Source organism: Rhinoderma darwinii, chromosome 3 (genome assembly GCF_050947455.1).
Source record: "Rhinoderma darwinii isolate aRhiDar2 chromosome 3, aRhiDar2.hap1, whole genome shotgun sequence".
Classification (NCBI taxonomy): Eukaryota; Metazoa; Chordata; class Amphibia; order Anura; family Rhinodermatidae; genus Rhinoderma; species Rhinoderma darwinii.
The window spans coordinates 335832023-335855544 of NC_134689.1; the positions used below are offsets into that span (position 1 = coordinate 335832023).

The window sequence follows — 23522 nt, forward strand, 5'->3', positions numbered from 1 at the left end:
TCCAGCAAAATCTGCGCTTCAAAATCCAAATGGCGCTCCTTCCCTTCTGAGCTCTGCTGTGGGTCCAAACAGCAGTTTAGTACCACATATGGGGTATTGGCGTAATCGGGAGAAGTAGCTTTACAAGTTCTGGGGTGCTTTTTAATCTTTATTCCTTGCAAATATTATTTTTTTTAAATATTTTTTCAGAAAAAAAGTAGATTTTCACTTTCACAGACAAATTCCAATAAATATAGCAGAAGACCTGTGGGGTCAAGATGCTAACTGTACCCCTAGATAAATTCCTTGAGGTGTGTAGTTTCCAAAACCGTCTCACTTTTGGGGGATTTCCACTGTTTTGGTACCACAAGACCTCTTCAAACCTGACATGGTGCCTAAAATATATTCTAAAAAAAGGAGGCCCCAAAATCCACTAGGTGCTCCTTTGCTTCTGAGGCCTGTGTTTCAGTCGATTATCACACTAGAGCCACGTGTGGGATATTTCTAAAAACTGAACAATCTGGGCAATAAATATTGAGTTGCATTTCTCGGGTAAAACCTTCTGTGTTACAGATTTTTTTTTATTACAAATGAATTTCAGCAAAAAAAATAAAATTTGTAAATTTCACCTCTACTTTGCTTTAATTCCTGTAAAGCGCCTAATGGGTTAAGAAACTTTCTGAATGCTATTTTTAATACTTTGAGGGGTGCAGTTTTTAATATGGGGTGATTTATGGGGTCTATCTAGTACATAAGGCCCTCAAAGCCACTTCAGAACTGAACTGGTCCCTGTAAAAATGGCCTTTTGAAATTTTCTTGAAAATGTGAGAAATTGCTGCTAAAGTTCTAAACGTTGTAACGTCCTAGAAAAATAAAATAATGTTCAAAAAACTATGCAAATATAAAGTAGACATATGGAAAATGTAAAATATTAACTATTTTGTGTGGTATTACTATCTGTTTTACAAGCAGATACATTTAAAATGAGAAAAATCATAATTTTTGCAAATTTTCTCTAAATTTTGGTATTTTTCACAAATAAGCAATGAATTTATTGACCAAATTTTTCCACTAACATAAAGTACAATATGTCACGAGAAAACAATCTCAGAATCGCTTGGATAGGCAAAAGCATTCCAGAGTTATTAACACATAAATTGACACATGTCAGATTTGAGAAAATGGGGCTGGTCATGAAGGTCAAAATGAGCTCAGTCTTGAAAGGGTTAATGATATAACTTACTATTATCCACCTGGGACTGGGCACAATCCTTTGGATTATCAGAAGCTGCAGTTTATAGTAAAGAATCACTAGTGTCAGGAGGTGTAAAGTGGTTGTTTCACCACAAACAACCCCTTTCACATGGGAGCCGCCAGATCTGTTTCCCAACACTCCTGGCAATCAGCTGAGTTTGCCTAGATAGCCGTAGCCAGTTATTTGTATTACATGGCGGCCATTCAGCTCTCTGTTGTGGATCATAGAGGGGAACCCCAAGTGGTGGACCACCCCAATTAATTCCATCTCCTCCTATAGACAACACCTTAAACATCACTAGGGGAGCATTCATAGGACACTGCATCATCATCATTAGGTCACTACTTACGAGACAGTTTCCCAGTAGGCTACTTCCAAAGTAGACATACTGTAGACATTGACCTAGGATCTAGGAACTTCATCAATTAGAGAAACTATAACTTAACACTTTTGACATTGCAAAGAAATATTGCAACTGTAGACATTTTAGAGATTTTTCTCTGGAATTAGAAACCAGGCCTGAGTTTGAACTCATTACACCAAAAAAAGACAATAAGAATGTATTTACCGGTGGACAATGCCCTTAGAATGCAGGTGTTGAATTCCACACACGAGTTCTGCGGCGTAGAATCTGGCACAAAGGAAAGAGAAGACAATAGTATCTAGAGGAGGACAGAAAGCTCTCACAAATATATACTACAGAACAGAGCAGACAGGCAGAATATCTGACCATGTTATCCTATTACTGTGGACAATCACACCTATCTTATTCTTTATACTACATGTGCTCCCAGACCTGTGTTATTATATCTGCGAGAAGCAAGGGGTTAAGTCATTATTTAATGGACACCTTCATCTGATCATTTACTAACATGTGCCCATTGCTATGTTTTACTTTACATGTTGCAGATCATATGGAGGGTAATAATCCTAATATTTTATAAAAGGCTTTTCATGAAGCGTTTCAGTAATAACATTTCTATGAATGGGACCTTATATGTGGGAAGGTGGGCTAACACTCTATCCTATGTACTGTCCTCTTATAAATGGACGCTATCATTGGATCTTGTATTCGGGCAGAGGGGCTAACACTCTATCCTATGTACTGTCCTCTTATATATGGAAGCTATCAATGGACATTGTATTCGGGCAGAGGGGCTAACACTCTATCCTATGTACTGTCCTCTTATAAATGGACGCTATCATTGGATCTTGTATACGGGCAGAGGGGCTAACACTCTATCCTATGTACTGTCCTCTTATAAATGGACGCTATCATTGGATCTTGTATTCAGGCAGAGGGGCTAACACTCTATCCTATGTACTGTCCTCTTATAAATGGAAGATATCATTGGATCTTGTATTCAGGCAGAGGGGCTAACACTCTATCCTATGTACTGTCCTCTTATAAATAGGAGCTATCATTGGACCTTGTATTGGGGCAGGGTGGCTAACACTCTATCCTATGTACTGTCCTCTTATAAATGGAAGCTATCATTGGATCTTGTATTCAGGCAGAGGGGCTAACACTCTATCCTATGTACTGTCCTCTTATAAATGGAAGCTATCATTGGATCTTGTATTCGAGCAGAGGGGCTAACACTCTATCCTATGTACTGTCCTCTTATAAATAGGAGCTATCATTGGACCTTGTATTGGGGCAGGGTGGCTAACACTCTATCCTATGTACTGTCCTCTTATAAATGGAAGCTATCATTGGATCTTGTATTCAGGCAGAGGGGCTAACACTCTATCCTATGTACTGTCCTCTTATAAATGGAAGCTATCATTGGATCTTGTATTCGGGCAGAGGGTCTAATACTCTATCCTATGTACTGTCCTCTTATAAATGGAAGCTATCATTGGATCTTGTATTCGGGGAAGGGGGGGCTAACACTCTATCTTATGTACTGTCCTCTTATAAATAGGAGCTATCATTGGATCTTGTATTCAGGCAGAGGGGCTAACACTCTATCCTATGTACTGTCCCCTTATAAATGGAAGCTATCATTGGATCTTGTATTCAGGCAGAGGGGCTAACACTCTATCCTATGTACTGTCCTCTTATAAATGGAAGCTATCATTGGATCTTGTATTCGAGCAGAGGGGCTAACACTCTATCCTATGTACTGTCCTCTTATAAATAGGAGCTATCATTGGATCTTGTATTCGGGCAGAGGGACTAACACTCTATCCTATGTACTGTCCTCTTATAAATGGAAGCTATCATTGGATCTTGTATTCGAGCAGAGGGGCTAACACTCTATCCTATGTACTGTCCTCTTATAAATAGGAGCTATCATTGGATCTTGTATTCGGGCAGAGGGACTAACACTCTATCCTATGTACTGTCCTCTTATAAATGGAAGCTATCATTGGATCTTGTATTCGGGCAGAGGGGCTAACACTCTATCTTATGTACTGTCCTCTTATAAATCGAAGCTATTATTGGATCTTGTATTCGGGCAGAGGGGCTAACACTCTATCCTATGTACTGACCTCTTATAAATGGAAGCTATCATTGGATCTTGTATTCGGGCAGAGGGACTAACACTCTATCCTATGTACTGTCGTCTTATAAATGGAAGCTATCATTGGATCTTGTATTCGGGCAGGGGGGCTAACACTCTATCTTATGTACTGTCCTCTTATAAATGGAAGCTATCATTGCATCTTGTCTTCAGGCAGAGGGGCTAACACTATATCCTATGTACTGTCCTCTTATAAATGGAAGCTATCATTGGATCTTGAATTTGGGCAGAGGGGCTAACACTCTATCCTATGTACTGTCCTCTTATAAATGGAAGCTATCATTGGATCTTATATTCGGGCAGGGGGGCTAACACTCTATCCTATGTACTGTCCTCTTAGAAATGGAAGCTATCATTGGATCTTATATTCGGGCAGGGGGGCTAACACTCTATCCTATGTACTGTCCCCTTATAAATGGAAGCTATCATTGAATCTTGTATTCAGGCAGAGGGGCTAACACTCTATCCTATGTACTGTCCTCTTATAAATGGAAGCTATCATTGGATCTTGTATTTGGGGAGGGGGGCTAACACTCTATTCTATATACTGTCCTCTTATAAATGGAAGCTATCATTGGACCTTGTATTCGGGCAGAGGGGCTAACACTCTATCCTATGTACTGTCCTCTTATAAATGGAAGCTATCATTGGATCTTGTATTCTTATTGGCCTACGACTACTTTACCGTGCACTGGGGATGTCAAGTCGCCCCTTCCGCTGCAGGAATTGATGGAAATCTCCGCAGTTGACGTACTCCATTCCAAGAAGCACAAGCCCCTAATACACAGAACAGAGACAGAAGAATGATAATGTAGATGATAAAGTTACCAAATGATTGGAGCTTCTACACTCCTACTATACAGAACCCATCATCAGTTATCGCCTCATCACCATAGACATAGACTACATGAAGACGGGAGGATAGGACAGGTATATTCTGTATGATGGATCAGTAACCCCTTATTGGTGATAATATAGTTACAGCTGGACACCGGACACAGGAGAAGTGTGACTTATTATCTGCTCTCTATATGTAGAATATTCTCTCTATACTAGTGCAATGTATATACTGGGATACATGACATCACACATTGCTTTCCATGTCCCAACATTATAAGATGTCATTAAGAGTGACATCCATAGAGTGACAGCTCCCCCTATTGGTAGCTGCGCTGCAGGTAGACAGAGTTATATCCTGTATTATGTCAGGAGAACAGAGTTCCCCTATAAAGATATATTAATAAATTGTCCAGCCTGGAATTATGGAGCTAAACACAGATTATTTTTCAGCCCATAATAAAGGCATCATCCAGTAGTAAGAGTAGAAGGTATTCTGTTCTCCTTATGTGTCAGAGGGGCAGACGTTGACAGGCAGCTAAACTCTTTCCCAGCAATTCATTGACTCAGGAGCGATGTCCAAACTTGAACTTTTATTGCAAGGATAGTGTGAAAGTAAGAAACAGAGAGATAATGCGCTTACTGTAGTACAGCAGCAGGTAACAACACACTACTATACAAAGCTTTGTAATCATGTGCATTATATACAAGAACATGAGCACAGAGATGATGAGTGGAGATAGACAGACACACAGGAAGATGCTGTCCTATGTGTAACAGGCATGGCCACTGACTGGTGTCTATAACAGCCGGAGACATGCAAAACACCACCATATGCATCAACATAGAAACCTACAACGCTAGATGGTCATGTGTACATACCAGCCATGCTACCGTAGGCTCGGATCAAGACGATGTCTTTACATACTGCTTGTGTAACAGTACAATCTGAAAATGGCTGCTACAGAGCGGACTTGGTGATGTCAGCAAGTTCATAGGTGATAGATACGGTGGCTCTCATGGGACATACAATGGATTGTAGGCTAGCTTACTTAAACTACTGCAGAAAACAGCCACTAGAGGGAGCTATCACAACATTAACACAGAATACAGTAACTATATAGATGAAAGACTGCCTATGGCATGACAGAAGGAATAATAAATGTACCTTGGTCTGGAAAGCAAATTCTCCATGGAGAAGGAAGGGGCTGCCAGATGCAAGTTGTAACACCCGCCGCTCCACCGTCGCGCGCTCCTCTCCTTCGGCAAGCAGGTCTCTCTTGGCGATGACTTTGACAGCAAATTGCTGGCGAGTGTAGATGTCTTCCGCCAGCACCACCTAGAAAAACATTATTAATGAGGGATCTTCATGAAATGTGTTGGGGACAAGAAATAATCCATAAGTAACAGTAATGTTACTACACTTTTACATGTAACTGTTAGTCTACCCTTCACGGCTCCAATCCATGTTACAGACTCAAACTGGGGATTTGTATTTTTAAGGTGGTATTCCCAATATGGAAACGTCTTCTTATCCTGTAATACACATCCAGCAACAACAGGCTCAGCAGATTCTGTTCTTATATTTGCCTATTTTCCATAGAAATCATTAGTTGGCAATGATTATTGTGACTTAATAGATTTTCTAGGACTTGCTCAGTCCTCATAGATAAATTTACCGTAAGGCCGGGATCACACAGTTTTTAGATCCTTTTTTTTTAGCTCAGCCCAGGAGTGGACACAAAAGAAATAAGATGCATCAGTATTGTCTTTATACCTTTTGGATTCACTCCTGGCTTTGGCTCAAAAAACTGAGCCAAAAACTGAATCAACATTGTCTGTGTGATCCTGGACTAATGTTAAAATTTGTTTGCTGGTAATGAAGGGATTTTATAACATATATTTATTGTAAAAACACCTTCTTTTCTCCTGTCAGATATATTTTGGCTTGTGACTGAGGTCGTTACAACAAAAATATTCTGTATTTCAGTGCAGGGACTGACAGAATGATCCAAATGTTTGTAGTAAGTTCCCATTTACGTTAACTAGCAACTAGCAAAAATTGCAGCCTCCAGAACTAAAATGATTGTCATAAGGATGGGCAAAGATGGCAGAATGCGCCAGTGCAGGAAAAGCAAGGGCTCTCACTCGGTTGTGGCCTGTGGATAGGCAATAAAGGTTGCGAGTAGGAAAACCCCTTTAACCCCTTAAGGACACAGCCTGTTTTGGCCTTATAGTCACAGCCCATTTTCAAATCTGACATGTGTCAGTTTAGGTGGTAAAAACTTTGAGAGAGAGCATGTGACCGGATGTAGCCTCCATGGCCGCAAGTCGTCAGGTTTACTTACCTCCTGACGCCCGCAGCCATGGATCTGTGAGCGCAGGTCCCCATCTCCTTCCTAGGAGACGCCAGCGCTCACTTCCGCTCCGGTCTGCTGTGTCCAGTAGGGTGCGCGCGCACGCTCGTGCCCGCTCTTAAAGGGCCAGCGCGCACATGTAAATAATCACTATCATCAACTCACATGATTTCCTGGACTATAAGTGGGCCACCGCCCTTCTGATCCTTGCCTGAGCGTTGTTTATCATATCCTAGTTTGTCTAAGCAAATGGTCTACTAGTGTTTTCCAGTTCCAGTGTTCCCTCTTCCTGTATCCCGTATCCTGCTCTAGTGCCATGCTGTAGTCATGCTGTGCTGTATCTGCGCCTGTCCTGCTGCTCCACGCCTGACATCTTCCCGCTGCCTAGTCCCAGTCGAGCCTGCCTTGCTACTGTCTGAGCTGCCACAGATACCTTATACAAACTGTGACCTGCACCCTGTTGGCCAGCTGCCATATCGCCAAGGCGGTATGGCCCAGTGGTTCCACGAACCCAATGTGACACCGGATGTGACGGTCGACAGGCTCCTCCTCTGCAATGTCCTGGCTCCTCCTCTGCTCCCCCGCTGCACTACATTGATGCTTGGTATCTAGCACTAAGCCCCAGCCTCTCCTGTGTGATGTGGCCGGTACGCTGCCTTTCACAGGCTCTGACATCGTCGGTGCTCAAGCTTTGGTTCCTGGTCCTCCTGCTTGATGTCTGGGGCAGTTGTTATGGTCGGCTGTAATAATTAAATGCACACTGGTGCCTGGTTCTGGATCTCTTGCCGCTAATGAGTTCTGGCTCCCCTGTCTGTCCTGTCTCTACTGCCGCTTTGGATTCAGCATTACTGCATTATTGCCTTGATCACCTGCTATCTGGCAAGTGTTAGCACGCCGCACTAAAGCCTTGTACAAGTCCAAGAACAGGTCCAGCAATTCAGGACCGGGAGGGGGTTAGAATGTTCCTGTTAGTAACCACTGTATTGTCTATCAAATATTATACATGTTGTACCTGTCTTGAGAACGGTTTGAGGGCTATTATTTGCAGTTTTTGAATTAATATCACATAAAAGGATTTCTGCTTGAGAAAGCAGTATAGAAATCGTTGAGTCAAGTGGTTAAAAATTACTGATACTGCTGATTATCTTTCTCCAAGAGGGACTGTGTTCAGTTATTTTTTCATTACGTATTATGCATTGGCGAGTGTTCTAGTCTTTCTCCTGGCTAGATTATACACCGGGTATTTGATATGTCTCCAAAAGAAACAGGACAAGGATGGCACTCCAGCGAGCAAAATATATAGGGGGCGATCTGGGGGTAAAGCTGCATCCTCTAGGATGGACAAGTTCCTATCTTCTCCCGCTCCTGTGACCTCTAGAGGGAAACAAGGCAATTTGGAAAAGCATTTTAGCCCAACAGGAGAGGAGTCAGGGAGTGTGCATGGAGAGGACGATGCTTGTCTGAGACTCCAACTATGAAGGCAATATTGCAGACTCAAAATCTAGAGGGGTCCATGGTAGATTTAACCCCTTCCCGACATCTGTCGTATATATACGGCGCACATCGGGTGGGGGAGTATGGAGCGGGCTCACGGGCTGAGCCCGCTCGTAGGACAGGTGTGTTACAGCCGACACTTCTGGGTAACCAGCACAATCCCACTCGAGCATGATCCCACTAGCTTAACCTGTTAAATTTAAAGGTCAATATCGACCGTGGCATTTAAATCACTGAAAACAGAGGGGGTGACCCACTGTAACGTTCCAATGGCCCCCCCGGCAGAGAGATTGTGGGTGCCATTGGTTTGCATGGCAGCCTGGGGGCCTGATGAAGGCCCCCAAGTCTGCCATCTTTGTACTACTATGAAGTATTGCAGTATATCGTGCAAGCGATCCAACAATTGGTAGTTCAAGTTCCCTATGGGGGACAAGTAAAAAAACAGTAAAATAAAAAATTGTAATAAATAAAAAAATTCAACTAATTAAAAGTTAAAAAAAAACCTTTTCCCATTTCCCTCAAGCACAATGTAAAAAAAATAAAAATGAACATAACTGGTATCGACTGTAAACGTTTGAACTATTACAATATGTCATTATTTAGGCCACAAGGCGAATGCCGCAAAACATTAAAACCTCCTAAAAACTTCCTTTATCCCCATATGGGGCAATGAATTACTTAACCAGTTTGTAAAAGTAGAGGACAGTAGATTTTGGGTGAAGTGGGGTATTACGCAATTATCACTTTTTTTGTCAACGGGGTAATAAGAACCCCGGACACCTTACAAAGGGAGTTCGGTATTTTATCCGTATCCCTGTATTTGCACTATTTTCAAATAGTTCACGAGTGGGAAGTGACACGTGATAAAGAATGTTTTCAGATTGGTTCAGAGGAATTATTTATAAACCTGTATAATAGGGGAAAAGAAAAGGGGTCGCTTCTTTGGTGTATCATGAGCTAAGTAGGTTTATGAATTGAGATAGCCCAGTAAGGGCAAATTTAAATGTAAAATGGGGAAAAGATTTGGAGAAGGATTTCGTAGTCACATGGAGGGAGGTGTTCAAAGGAGTTAATAGTGTGTCACTAAATTATTCACATAAATTCTACCAGGTTTACACCGTTTGTACTTCACTCCTAAATGTCTGTATAGCATGGGTTGTAGAGAGAATGATACCTGTCCTAGGTGTAATATAGATCAGGCTGATCTCATACATTTGATGTGGTGATGCCCAAAGCTGCATGGATACTGCTTCTTTGTAATTGAAACCATTGAATCTATCTTAGGCATGGTTTTGGAGAACTCCGAAGGCTTAACATTTTTTGGAGACCCCTCACAAGTACCAGGGCTGAAGCAGAGCAATGACTGATCTTATGATTCAGTTGTTTGTTTTTGGCAAGATTACAGATTTTGAGGAAATGGATTGTAAAGAATCCTCCGGTAGTGACTGAATGGCTAAAGGCAGTATTTAGAGTGCTGCTCTATGAAAGATCGCACTATCTCACAAAAGGGAGGTCTAAATATTTTTATAATAGATGGAGAAGTTGGATTGACCGGCTGCATATAAAGGACAAAGTTATTGCACTAAGGCCTCATGTTTGATTTTTTTTTTCTCTCTACTCATCTGCCTTGGCATCAGGAAAGGGATGGGTGTGTGGGGAGGGGGGTTGGGTATTGTATTTTCTTTTGTTTCTTGTTTATGATTGAATTATCCCAATAAAAAATAACCTGCAGAATGGAATAATCAAATCAAAAATATTATTTAAAAAAAAAATACATTTGGAATGCTTTTATTTATCCACGCCGTACTGAGATTGTTTTCCCGTGACACATTGTACTCTGTTAGTGGTAAAATTTGGTCTATACATTCAGTGTTTATTTGTGAAAAACAGAGAAATTTGGATAAAATCTGCAAAAATTACTATTTTTCTACATTTATATGTATCTGCTTGTAAGACAGATAGTAATACCACGCAAAATGGTTACTAGTTAACATTTACCATATCGCTATTCTATGATGGCATTGTTTTTTGAACGTCCTTTTATTTTTCTAGGAAGTTACAAGGCATATAACTTTAGCAGCAATTTCTCAAATTTTCAAGAAAACGTACAAAACCTATTTCCTTAGGGACCAGTTCAGTTCTGAAGTGGCTTTGAGGGCCCTATATAATAGAAACCTCCCATAAATCACCCCATTTTAAAAACTGCACCACTCAAAGTTTCCAAAACAGAATTTAGAAAGTTTATTAACCCTTTAGGCGTTTCACAGAAATTAAAGCAAAGTGAAAGTGAAATGTACAAATTTCATTTTTTTGCAGGAAAATCATATAAACTCCATTTTTTTCTGTAACACAGAAGGTTTTACCAGAGAAACACAACTCAATATTTATTGCCCAGATTCTTCGTTTTTAGAAATATCCCACGTGTGGCCCTAGTGTGGTAATGGACTGAAACACCAGCCTCAGAAGCGAGAAATAGAGAAATAGCACCCCAACATTTGAAAAGCAATTTCTCCTGATTATGGCAATACCCCATATGTGGTAATAAACTGCTGTTCGAACAAACTGCAGGGCTCAGAAGGGAAGGAGTGCCATTTGGCTTTTGGAGCTCAAGTTTTGCTGTAATGGTTTTTAGGCGCCATGTTACATTTGCAAAGCCCCTGAGGGACCGAAACAGTGGAAATCCACTGAAAGTGACCCCATTCAGGAAACTACAACCCTCATGGAATTCATCTAGGGGAATAGTGAGCATTTTGACCCCACAGGCTTTTTGCTGAATTTATTGGAATTAGGCCGTGAAAATGAAAAAGCACCCTATATTTGTACTTTATTTCTTCTGAGTAGAGAAACATCTCATACGTATATGGTCATAAACTGCTGTTTGGACACACGGCAGGGCTCAGAAAGGCAGGAGTGCTATTTGACATGCAGATTTTTCTGGATTTGTTATTGGGCGCCATGTCGCATTTGCAGAGCCCCTGAGGTACCAGTACAGGGGAAACCCCTTAAAAGTGACTACATTTTGGAAACTACACACTATCCAGGACATTGATCTAGGGATGTAGAGAGCATTTTGACCCCACAGGTGCTTCATTAATTTTATTAGAATTAGAAAATGAAAAATTAAATTTTTTCCAAAAATATGCAGTTTTAGTTCCCGATTTTTTATTTTCACAAGGGGGTAATAGGAGAAAAAACACCACACAATTTGTTAATCAATTTCTTCCGAGTGTGTCAATACCCCATATATGACCCTAAACTGCTGCTTTGGTACTTGGCAGGGCTCAAATTGGAAGGAGCGCCATTTGGCTTTTGGAGTGAAGATTTTGCTGGATTGGTGTTTGGGCACTATGTCACATTTTCAGGGCCCCTGAGGTACTAGAGTACAGTGGAAAGCCCCAAGAGGTGACCCTATTTTGGAAACTACTCCCCTCAAGCAGGGCCGCACTGGGACTGAAATTCAGCCCTGGCATTTGAAAGCACACATGCCCACTTGCTGCGTGGTGAATGTGAAATATATTTGTGCACTTGTAGGTTATGAGAAGGTGGTGAGTGCAGCATGATATAGTATATATCATATAGTCATGGCTGTACCTGGTATTACAACTCAGTCCATCAAAGGCGTTATCCAGTTTCAGCAAATTAATGTTATTTTTTGTATAATTAAAAGTTATACAATTTTCCAATAGAATTCCTCATGTTTTACGAGATCTCTGCTTATTATTATTAAGAAAATGACAGTAATGCGTAAATGTATTTGCTTGAATTACCTAGTAGTGGCGGGGCACCGGGCAAACATTATTTTCAGACCCCCCTGTCTGGCCCTTGCCGTAGGTCTTACTATTTCTGACTGTCCTTAGCTGTGTCAGCCGACCCCACGCTGTTACTGAGTACGAAGATGTGGGCAGGCGTACACAGAAATCACAAGGCCCACCAAGAAGGAAAAATGTTAACATGCACACTGCTAAATTACACCGCCGAAATAATAGCGTGTACTATGCCCAAATAATGCCATAGTGTACAGAACATACTGGGGGAATATTTTCTGGTGTAAAAAAGTCACAAATTTTGCAGCACACCATAGTTGTGCTAAAATGTGTGACTCTTTACTTTTCTCACTACTTTTGAAAAGGGGAGCGAATTTTAGCCAAAGGGGCGGGGCCTCCATCGGAATGACAGATTTATCATAATTTACGCAAGAAACTTGCTTAAATTATGCAACAAATCTAGACCGTCTAGTAGCAGGCCTAGATTTGCATTTTTGTTGCACGGACAGCCAAAGATGTGCCAAATATTTTAGGGGGTATGCACCTCTTAACCCCTTCCTGCTCCTGGATGTACTATTAGTTCATGATGTTGCGCTCCATGACCTAATAGTACGTCACGGGAGGAAAGGCCAATCTGGCCCCCTCTCGGCACATACAGGAGCTGTGACAACTGCTGTCTCGTACAGTAGTTGTCACAGCTCCTTCAGCAGGGACCGATGGCGGTGGTCCCCGCTGAATAAGCCCTTAGAAGCCGCGTTCAATAACATTAGCGGCTTCATAGGAGTTAAAGCCCCATCGACGTCCCGCAACATGATCGCGGGCGCCTATGGTTGCTATGGCAACCAGAGGAATAACAATGGCCTATGCCATCTACGGAAGCCTTGTGGGTCCTGACAAAGTCAAGACCCACTATGCTTGCTGTCAGCGAGTAGCTGACAGCTCTAATACACTGCACTACACATGTAGTACAGTGTGCTAGAATAGCGATCAGGGCCTCCTGCCCTCAAGTCCCCTGGCGGGACATAAAAAAAGTTCAAAAAAAATTGTGTAACAATAAAAAGATAAAAGTTTAAAAGTAATTAAAGTAAAAATCCCCCTTTTTTCCCTATCAGTCCTATATTATTTAAAAAAATAAAAAATAAACTATACATAATTGGTATCGCCGTGTCCGTAACGGCCTGAACTACAAAAGTATTTTGTTATATAACTTGCACGGCGAACGTTAATAAAAAGTGATCAAAAAGTCGCATGTACCCAAAAATGGTACTGATCGAAACTACAGTTCGTTACGAAAAAACAAGCCGTCACGTGGCTTTCTTGATTGAAAAATAAAAAAGTTATGGCTCTTAGAATATGGCAACACAAAAAGTAAATACGTTTTTAGAAAAAGCATTTTATTGTGCAAACGCCATAAGACATAAAAATACTATAAACATATGGTATCGCTGTAATCATATCGCGCCGCAGAATAAAGTGAATATGTCATTTATAGCGCACGGTGAAAGCTTTAAAAAAAAGAAGTAAAAAACAATTGTAGAATTGCTGTCTTTTAGTCGCCACACCTCACAAGAAATAAAATAAAAACTGATCAAAAAGTCCAATGCACCACAAAACCTCTTCAAACCTGACATGGTGCCTAAAATATATTTTAATAAAAAGGAGGCTCCAAAATCCTCTAGGTGCTCCTTTGCTTCTGAAGCCTGTGCTTCAGTCCATTAGCACGCTAGAGCCAGAATAACTGCAGAGTCTGGGAAATAAATATTGAGTTGTGTTTCTCTGGTAAAACCTTGTGTTATACAGAAAAAAAATTCATAAAAAGGATTTTCTGCATAAAAAATTATGTTTCACCTCTGCTTTACATTTCTGTAAAACGCCTATAGGGTTAAGAAACTTTATAAATGCTGTTTTGAATAGTTTGAGGGGGTCTAGTTTTTAAAATGGGATGATTTATGGGGGGTTTCTAACATATAGGCCCCTCAAAGCCACTTCAGAACTGAACTGGTACCTAAAAGAAATGCTTTTGAAATTTACTTCAAAATATGAGAAATTCCTGCTTATGTTCTATGACTTTTAACATCCTAGAAAAATAATAGAATGTTCAAAAAATGATTCCAACATAAAGTAGACATATGGGATATGTGAACTAGTAACTGTTTTGTGTGGAATTACTATCTGTCTTTCAAGCAGATACATTTAAAATCAGAAAATTTTTATTTTTTCCAATCTTTCTATTCAATTTTGCTATTTTTCACAAATAAACACTAAATATATCGACCAAATTTTACCACTAACATAAAGTGCAATGTGTCATGAGAAAACAATTCGGAATCGCTTTGATGGGGGATTTTAATAAAATACTGTCAACTCTAATGAAATGTAATTTAGCATTTCTCCCAAGCATCCCAGTTTTTTTATTGCTTTTTTTGTAGGATTGCATTGCGAAAGGAGTCGTAGGCCAGGATCACACACTCAGTTTTGATGCAGTATTTGGTTCAGTAGTAATGGACACAAAAAAAGTATTTTCTCTATACCTTTCCTTCCTTTTAGAGCCACTTCTGGTTTTGGCTCAAAAAAACGGAGCAAAAAACTGCATCTAAATTTTGTGTGTGATCCAGACATTATACAAGTGTATCCTGCAATGTTAGTATCTGGGAGGGATTGTGGGCATTCCTTAGCGGATTGGGCAGGGCTTAAAATGTTGCGTGGGTGGGTGGGGGGGGGGGGGTGTGCTGTAGCTGTAGTTGTAAAAAAAAACATGCAATGTGTGAAAATACCTTTACCCCCACAAACACCACAAAAAAGGCTCTGTGATCCCCCTCTTACAGTACACAGGGCCCATAAACCCCCACATACAACTCCTATCTCCACAGAGTACACAAACCTAAAAAGCCCCCAGCACAGAGTATCCTCTCATCCTTTCCCCACCAACATCACACAGAATCCTAGCCCCCCCCCGCCCCGCCCGCCCCATAAAGCACAGAGTATCTGAAACAATGTCTCCCCTACATAACATAACTACACATGACCCTGCATCAGCCACTCACCAGCCCAGATATCTGCAGAAGACTGTTCCAGTGTCTCCAGGTTGCAGATTGTTCTGCATCCTCCTCCTGCTGGTATTCTTTCACTCAATAACAGGAAGCAGTGGATGTTACCAGGAAGCTTCCCCCTCCGCATACGCCTGTGCAGCCAGATAGCCCTCCCCTTCCATGTCCTGCTCCGGATTGTGTGCAGTCAGAGCTTCCCTCTTGGTAATTGGTGGGGCACCTGTCAGCTGACAGGCTTTCTACCAATCAGAGCTTCTGCTCAGTAAAAGGGTAACTCTTATCTGCCGGCTGAAGCAGCAGCTTGAAGCATGACACAATGTCAGAGCAGCCTCCGAGCAGCAGCATAAACATATTATCCCTGTCTCTCCCTTATGTAGTTCAAAGAGTGCACTGTGCTGTTGGGGAAAGAGGAGAGCGGCCCATTGGGACACCAGCCCATCTGGCATTTGCCAGAATTGCCAGATGGGCAGTCCGGCTCTGCCCTCAAGGCATTTATCATTTGCCTGCACATATGACAGGGCTTAGGAGTGAAAGAGCACAATGCGCATTTGAGGCCTATTTTGGTGATTTTCCTAGCACTGGCCCACAATTGCAGGGCTCTAAGGTCAAAAAGTAAAACAAGCCCCCAAATAGTGACCCCCATTTTGGAAACGACACCCCTTCTTAGTGAGCATTTGACCCCGCATGTGTTTTTTTCACTAGAAATGGTGCAAAATGAAAAGTGCAATTTTCCACTGATATGCCATTTTAGTGCACAATATATTATACCCAGTTTGTGCCTCTGCTGACAGATACCTCATAAACTGTTAAGCGGGTTCTCCTGGGTATGGGAATGCCATTTATGTGGAAATAAACTGCAGTTTGGGCACACTGTAGGGTTCAGAAGGAAGGGAGTGTCATTTGGCTTTTGGAGAACGGATTTTGCTTGGTAGTACTTTTCTTTGGGGCAATACCAAATATGTATACTTTTTTTTTTTTTTAATTCCTATAATAAAATACTTATTATGGGAAAAAAGGTGGTTATTGTTTTTTTAAGTTGGAACTTTTATTTTTATTTTTGTATACAACATATTTATTTACTTTTTTAAAACTTTTTTTTTTTTTGTCCAACTAGGAGAATTGAAGGCTACATCACTGATCTCGATTCTAATACATTGCACTACCTACGTAGTGCAATGCATTCAAGCTGTCAGTGTCACTCTGACAGCAAGCCTCTTAGGTCAGGGCCTAATAGGCTTCCGTACTTGGCAGACCAGGAGGCCATTGTTAGGCCTCAGTTTGCCATAGCAGGGGTGCCGATTGGCTAGAAACAACCTAGATGCCACGGTCGCTGTTAACTGTGGAATCTGATGGGCTAATGGTGGGGATCGGGGCTAGCTCTGGTCCCTGCCATTATAGCAGGTAGTCAGTTGTAACATACAGCTGATGCCCGCGACTAATGGCGCGGCTCAGCTTCTGAGCCAGTGCCATCTTCTTGGCGCTGACAGCAATCCTCTTAGGCCCCGCTTCCGGCAGGGCCTACTAAACTTCTGAACTTATCAGACCAAGAGACTATTGTTAGGCCTCCGGTTGCCATAGCAACCATCGGCACCCCCGCGATTGCGTAATGGGGGTGCCGCTGGGTTAGAAAACACCTAGATGCCGCTGTCGCTTTTGACCCCGGCATCTAAGGGATTAATCTGCAGGATCAGATGCTAACTCCGGTCCTAGCCATTACAGCAGGGTGTCAGCAGTTATGTACAGCTGACACCTGCTGGTGATGGTGCAGGCTCAGATTATGAGCCTGCTCCACCATTGTCACATACAGTTACATGATGTTCTAAGTCATTAGCTGCAACGATGTAACTATACGTGACATGAGAACACTATGATATATAATTTCTATTGCTATATTTAAGGTTGCCTCCACACCTCATCGTTGGACCTGACAGGGTCTGCAGAAAACACACTGGCAAGTTTCCATTCCCCCAACCGTCCTGTTAACCGGTAGATAACCTGTAACTTTGTTATTGCCATAATCATAACGACCCACATAAAAAGATATTATGTTATATATGGCCTCAAGGCCCAATATTGCTACGTCCTCAAGGGATTAAAGCGCCCCTGAAGTGATGTCAGCCCCATTTACTGAAAGGCTATGTAAACCTTTAAAAGTGTTTTGTTTTTTTTAAATAATAAAAATGTCAGTCAATCTGTTTTGTGCAACTTTCAAATTATTTTTTTTATGAAAAAATATTTTTAGTTTTTGATAGACCCCTGTTCTATATCCTGTATACAGAGCAGCTGTATCTTGCACTGAATCCTGTACCCGTCAGGTCCGCAGGACTGACGGGTTCAGTGAAAGCGGGGATCCACCTGTTATCCATCACATCTAAGTTCATAACTTAGATGTGATAGATTACAGATGGATCCTGCATGCCGACCCACTGACACTGAACCAGTCAGAGAATACAGAGCAGCTGTATCTGAAAAAGTAAAAATAATTTTTAATAAAAACTAATTTGAAAGCTGCATCAAACACACTGACTGACATTCTCATGAAAAAAAAAAAAAAATCACCTTCAAATTCCGTATGGAATTTTGAGGCTGATTTTGATCTGCCTGCACACTGTTTGCCGCGGTTTTCGCGACGGGTTTTGCCCGCAGTCATTGAGCGCCGCGGGCAAAAAATGCTGCGAAAAACGCTTTGTCTGCCTTCCATTGATGTCAATTGGAGGTCAGAGATGTAAACGCCCGAAGATAGGGCCTGTCGCTTCTTTTTTCCGCAAGACGGTTTTTCCGCTCGCGGGAAAAAAAACGCCTCCGCCTCCCATTGAAATCAATGGGAGGCATTTTCGACCGCTTACAGGCGCGTTTTCCTACTTGGTTTCCGCGTCAAAAAAATTGTCAAAAAAACTCTGTGTGAACAGGCCCTAGCTCTGCAGAAAAAATGCTGGGGAGACTGCAGTACCTTCATTCTATAGATCCTGGGGGTCCAAACTGTTTAGCCCCCACAGTAACCTCGAGTGATTCTGATAAAAACTCTACAATCTTTTGTACATCCATCTTTAGTTTTCTGCCAAGCCACCTGCAGCATATGAGGAGTAGTCTGCCAGTTTACCCCCGCTGACTTCTAGCACACTGAGTGACTACATTTCCTAGGATTCTAAGGCTCTGTTCACATCACGTTTGTGATGTATTATATATACAAAATAACTCCTATAGCAATTCAAATAAGGGGCTAGATGTTATCGAAGTAAAGCATACTCCTTAAGTAACAGGAAAGGCAACTCCCATATATATATTGATACAATGGAGGGGAAAAAGGAGCATGGAAGCCATATAGTAAAAATAAACGGCTTTATTAACACATATGGACATACATACAAAGTGTTTAAAAGGTACAAAAAGGACAGGAGGACTCTATACAGTTCCGGTGTGAACACGATATGGCAGACTACCTATAACATATGGGGAGAGTATTGGACAGTCCAAGAGATGATTGTGAGGTATGGGTGGTAAACATAACTCAAGTGGTATCAGAGGAAGCACACCACGAAACGCGCGTTGGGGTTCTGTGCACGCCTGTCAGACTTTCCTACTAACTACAAATGGGTAAGACTCTCCATAAGTAGAGGGGAAGGGTGGATTTATCAGTCTCTTGACTGATCATTACTGGTTACCTAGTTCTTGAATATATCTCTGTACACCCTTATGCACTACTTGCACAATGTCAGGGTATAGTAACTAGTTCTTATTATAATGTTTACCACCCATACCTCACAATTATCTCTTGGACTGTCCAATACTCTCCCCATATGTTATAGGTAGTCTGCCATATCGTGTTCTCACCGGAACTGTATAGAGTCCTCCTGTCCTTTTTGTACCTTTTAAACACTTTGTATGTATGTCAATATGTGTTAATAAAGCTGTTTATTTTTACTATATGGCTTCCATGCTCCTTTTTCCCCTCCATTGTATAAACTTTTGTGATGTATGTTTAGGGTGTATTCTAGGAAAGTTCCCTGCATATACGCTAAATGTGTCCATAGGGTAACAATGGTCTGACGAAGGCCAAAAGAGTGTCCTGTTGGCTTCCGTCGAGCTGTAATCTGTCAGTATACCGAAACAAATAAATGTATATAACGGAATACCATAAAAAAAAAACACATACCGTGCAGTATACGTTTTTTGTATGGCACCTGTCATAGGCATCCATTTAACGTATCACACAGAGATCTGCCTTGTGCCGTATGTTGCTTCTGTGTCAGGCTGAGCAGACAATGTATGAGAAGAGAGCGGAGCTGGGTAAAGGAAGGTTACTGAGCCTGGGTAAAGGAGTTGTCCCATCAGAGGTAGCGCCTTTTAGATTGGAGTTGCCACGCCGATCAGCTGATCATAGCTGCTCTGGCTCCTGGCCACTTTGACAAACAGCTGATTTTGCCGGGGAAGCCGCAGCCAGCCAGACATTACATCTAGCAGCTATCATAAATGGACGGCTCAAATCTGCCAGAGCGTCTCTGTGTTCTGGCTCATAGAGGAGGATCCGGAGCGAGGGGACCGCCCTCTAAGATATCAATATGCCCTGATATAGCATTTGGATAGGGGTCGTCTTCAAAAGACAACTGCTGTAACAGGAAAGCTGAGCCGAGGAAGGGGCTAGGGGAAGGGTGGCGGGTGTTCTCTACAGTGCAATAAGCAGAAGGGGCGACCTGGCTCCATTATTTCAGCTATAATGCAGAACTCCATAAATACCAACACCCTAATATAATATATTATCTTCACACCACACAAGTGTTCTGATAATATCATGCAGGTCTATGGAAAGATGTTCCTATTTATGCCATTTCCTGTTATGTTACATAAAGTGGCTCAAGTGGTGAAGATTAATTTTATGCCATATGGCGGACTCAGTGCGATTATATATTACATGGTCACATGTCACTATACGGTCCGCAATTGCGGTCTGGGCTCATTGAAATCAATGCCCATCTTGTGTGCACAGTCCGTGGCTGCGGACGGACTTCGGATGACACTTCGCGGCTCGTCTGTGCCGTAATCACGGATTGTGCACTCCTCTACGGTTGTGTGCATGAGGCCTTAGTAGGAGTTGTTCAGATGGATGTTGATTTAGGATGTAGTGTATTAGGAGCAGTAATTGTAACAATAGGTTTACATTATTCTGAATTCTTACCTTTCCAAAACTACCCCGGCCGAGCACTTGATGGAACGTTAATCTCTTGATGTTATCAGAGATTGTGCTGCCGGGGTAGGACCGCCCAGCACCGCTGTCTCCTAGAAAAAAGAGAAAAGGGAGACATTAAGAATAAAGAAAATTAACTCCACATTATTCACAATGAACAGGATTTTATTTATCTAAGCAGAGATTTATGATTTGGACAGGTTGGGGACATGCAGATACCTAGAATTATATTATTACTGATATAGAAGCATTGAGGATCTCTGTAAAATAACCAGATTGTGTTTTTAGGACAATTCTGAGAAATGGAGGATAAATAATACACAAGGACAGTAATATAATACCTTCTAATGATGAGGGGACATTCTTTATATCACAGCTCTTTTACTTTACATTAAAACTTAAAGTGGTTGTCTCATGAAAACAACCCTATCCATATGCCCTATTAGAGTATATGGACGTCATAGAGGGGTGTCTCATGAAGACAACCCTATCCATATGCCCTATTAGAGTATATGGACATCATAGAGGGGTGTCTCATGAAGACAACCCTATCCATATGCCCTATTAGAGTATATGGACGTCATAGAGGGGTGTTCTCTGCTTGGGACCCCCCTCTTTGAGCTGAAGTGGCTCCTGCGCTGGCGGACTCGATACGTCCATGTATTACATAGACAGATATTCATCTGAAGAGCTGCCATGTGATACTACGTTTCCGCTGCGGCTAACGCTGTAGAAGAAATGCTTGGATGGCTGTGGTCTAACCCAGAAAAATCAGCTGATTGCCAGGGGTGCCGGGAGCCAGACCGATCACCTAATCCAAAATTAAAGGGGTTGTCTGTGGTGAGACAACCCTTTTAACTTCACATGCGGTGGATTTGCGGCGGGTTATCACTGCAGATTCCCGGCTAAAAGTTTTACAAACCGCCATCCTCAGGCTGCATGGACAAATATGCAACATGCAGTTTAACCCTTTCCCGTGGCTATCCTGTAGATTTACGTCGGGAAAGGGTATTTAAACATGGCACCTGCTTAGAAGTCGAGCGGGCGCAATAGCCATTGGTCTCTGCTGTGGTACACAGCAGGGACCCAGCGGCGATGCTTGCGATCAGAGACATCTCTGATCGCAAGCATTTAACCCCTCAGATGCCAATGTCAGATGTGACCACTGGCATCTGAGGGGTTTTCACTTTACCGGCGGTCACCGGCTCCTGCACGGCAAGATCGCGTGAGCCGGTGTATTCCTCTAGCAGCTGAGAGCCTTCTGAATGCTCCCAGCCCTGCTATAGGAAGATTGCTATTGAGACCTGCCTGGTAGGTCTCAATAGCAATGTACTGATTTTCCCATAGACTGCATCCCAATACTGGGATATTGCAGTCTATGGCATAAGCAATCTACTGATCGCAGGTTCAAGCCCCCTAGGGGGCTAAAAAATAGTAATAAAAAGTTTTTCAAAATAGTTTAAAAAAATTATAAAAATTCAACCCCCTTTCCCTAGATCACATATAAAAATAAATAAACAATAATAAACATAAACACATTAGGAATCCGAATCTGAAAATGCCTGAACTATAAAAATATAAAAATGTTTATCGAATACGGTGAACATCGTAGCTGCAAATAAGATCAAAATGGCCGAATCACGTTTTTTTTGCCACTTCAACACCCCAAAATAATTGAGTAAAAAGTGATCTAAATGCCAGACCTTCACCAAAATGATATCAATAAAAACGACATATTTACCTGTAGAAAAAAATGTCCTTACACAGCTCTATACACAGAAATGTAAAAAGTTACGTAGATCACAAATGCAAAACATTTTTTGTTTTTTTCAAACTTTTTGATTTTTTTAAAGATATTAAAACATAATAAAAACTATTTAAGTTTGGTATCACCATGATCGCACTGACTCACAGAATAAAGGTAACGTGATATTTTCACCGTACAGTGAACACTATAAAGACGAATAAGAAAATGGCAGATCTGCTTGTTTTTTTCCAATTCCCAGTACATCACACATAATATTAAAAAAAAGCCATTAGAAAGTACATTTTGTCCCATAAAAATTAAGCCCTCATATGACTGTGTCAACGAAACAATAAAAACGTTATGACTTTTTGAAGGCAGAGAAAAAAAACAAAAGCATAAAAATGAAAATTAGTCTGGTCTTAAAAGGGTTAAAATGGTTTTCCAAGGCTAGAAAGACTGGTTAGCCATGACTATTTTTTATGCCATGGCTTAATGTGAATAGAGATTTTATTAGGGAATGCTGCCATGTGTGGATAATCCCTATACACCTATAATATCTAGTGGCTTCACTATTGGTGAAGACCACCAGAAGATTTTGTGTCTTTTCTTCTGAATACCCTTGTGAGTTTTCTATTTAATACATTTAGCAGTTACAGATTTTGTTACATAGTGTAACTATACACTGAAGATGTAACTGTCTACAATATAAGGACATGGACTGGGACGATAGGTGGAGAATCCTCTGCTGCCAGATTATTGTCCATTTTATAAACCACATCCACCAAATATAAGATATAAAAGGGTTTTTGGTTCTTCCCATTGTACAGTGGGAACGTTTTGCATTGATTTGGAATAATGTTGTGTCGCTTTTGGCTATGAGTAAAAGTGCAGTAAAATAGCTTTATGTTGGAGTTAGAGATACTTGTATATGTGAATCTATAGGTCTTCATGTTGTCCGTGTCACCCTGATCTATATTTCTCTACCTGTTCCCCTGGTGTCCTCCTTCCTTTCCTCTTCTTTCTTGATTGCAGAGTTCTCTTCTTCACTTGAGTCCAAGATTAGGATCTTCTCCTCTTCTCCATGCCCTTCTTCTTCCTGGTCTTGAAGATCTATCTTCTTCTGCCAGATGATCTTCTGTCCTGAGCCAATTCTCCTCTTCCTCCCCTGGCTCTTCTTCATTGATGTCTTCTCATCTTCCAATGAGTCAAGGACATCTCTTCTCCTCTTCCCTCCTCGTCTTCCAATCTCCTCTTTCTCCATTTTTGATTGCTGCTCCATAAAGCTGCTCCACATCCACAGTCTGCGCCAACTGTCACCTGTTCTGCCAA

At 41.5% G+C, this 23522-nt stretch overlaps 1 protein-coding gene across 2 annotated transcripts in view; it reads right to left on the bottom strand.

Annotated features, from left to right (window-relative positions):
* LOC142748190 (protein kinase C delta type-like) overlaps positions 1-15420 on the bottom strand; it is a 28942-nt gene extending 13522 nt beyond the window's left edge. The window contains exons 1-4 of one of the 2 annotated variants that reach the window (XM_075855308.1): positions 15262-15420; positions 5771-5941; positions 4451-4542; positions 1803-1865 (exon numbers count right to left, since the gene is read on the bottom strand). In XM_075855308.1, coding sequence (XP_075711423.1) covers positions 1803-1865; positions 4451-4524 — 137 coding nt within the window. In that variant the 5' untranslated portion in view covers positions 4525-4542; positions 5771-5941; positions 15262-15420. Of the gene's footprint in view, positions 1-1802; positions 1866-4450; positions 4543-5484; positions 5573-5770; positions 5942-15261 lie in introns of those variants that run through there. The other variant, XM_075855310.1, reaches the window with a different exon arrangement.
* Between the last annotated feature and the right edge of the window lie 8102 nt (positions 15421-23522).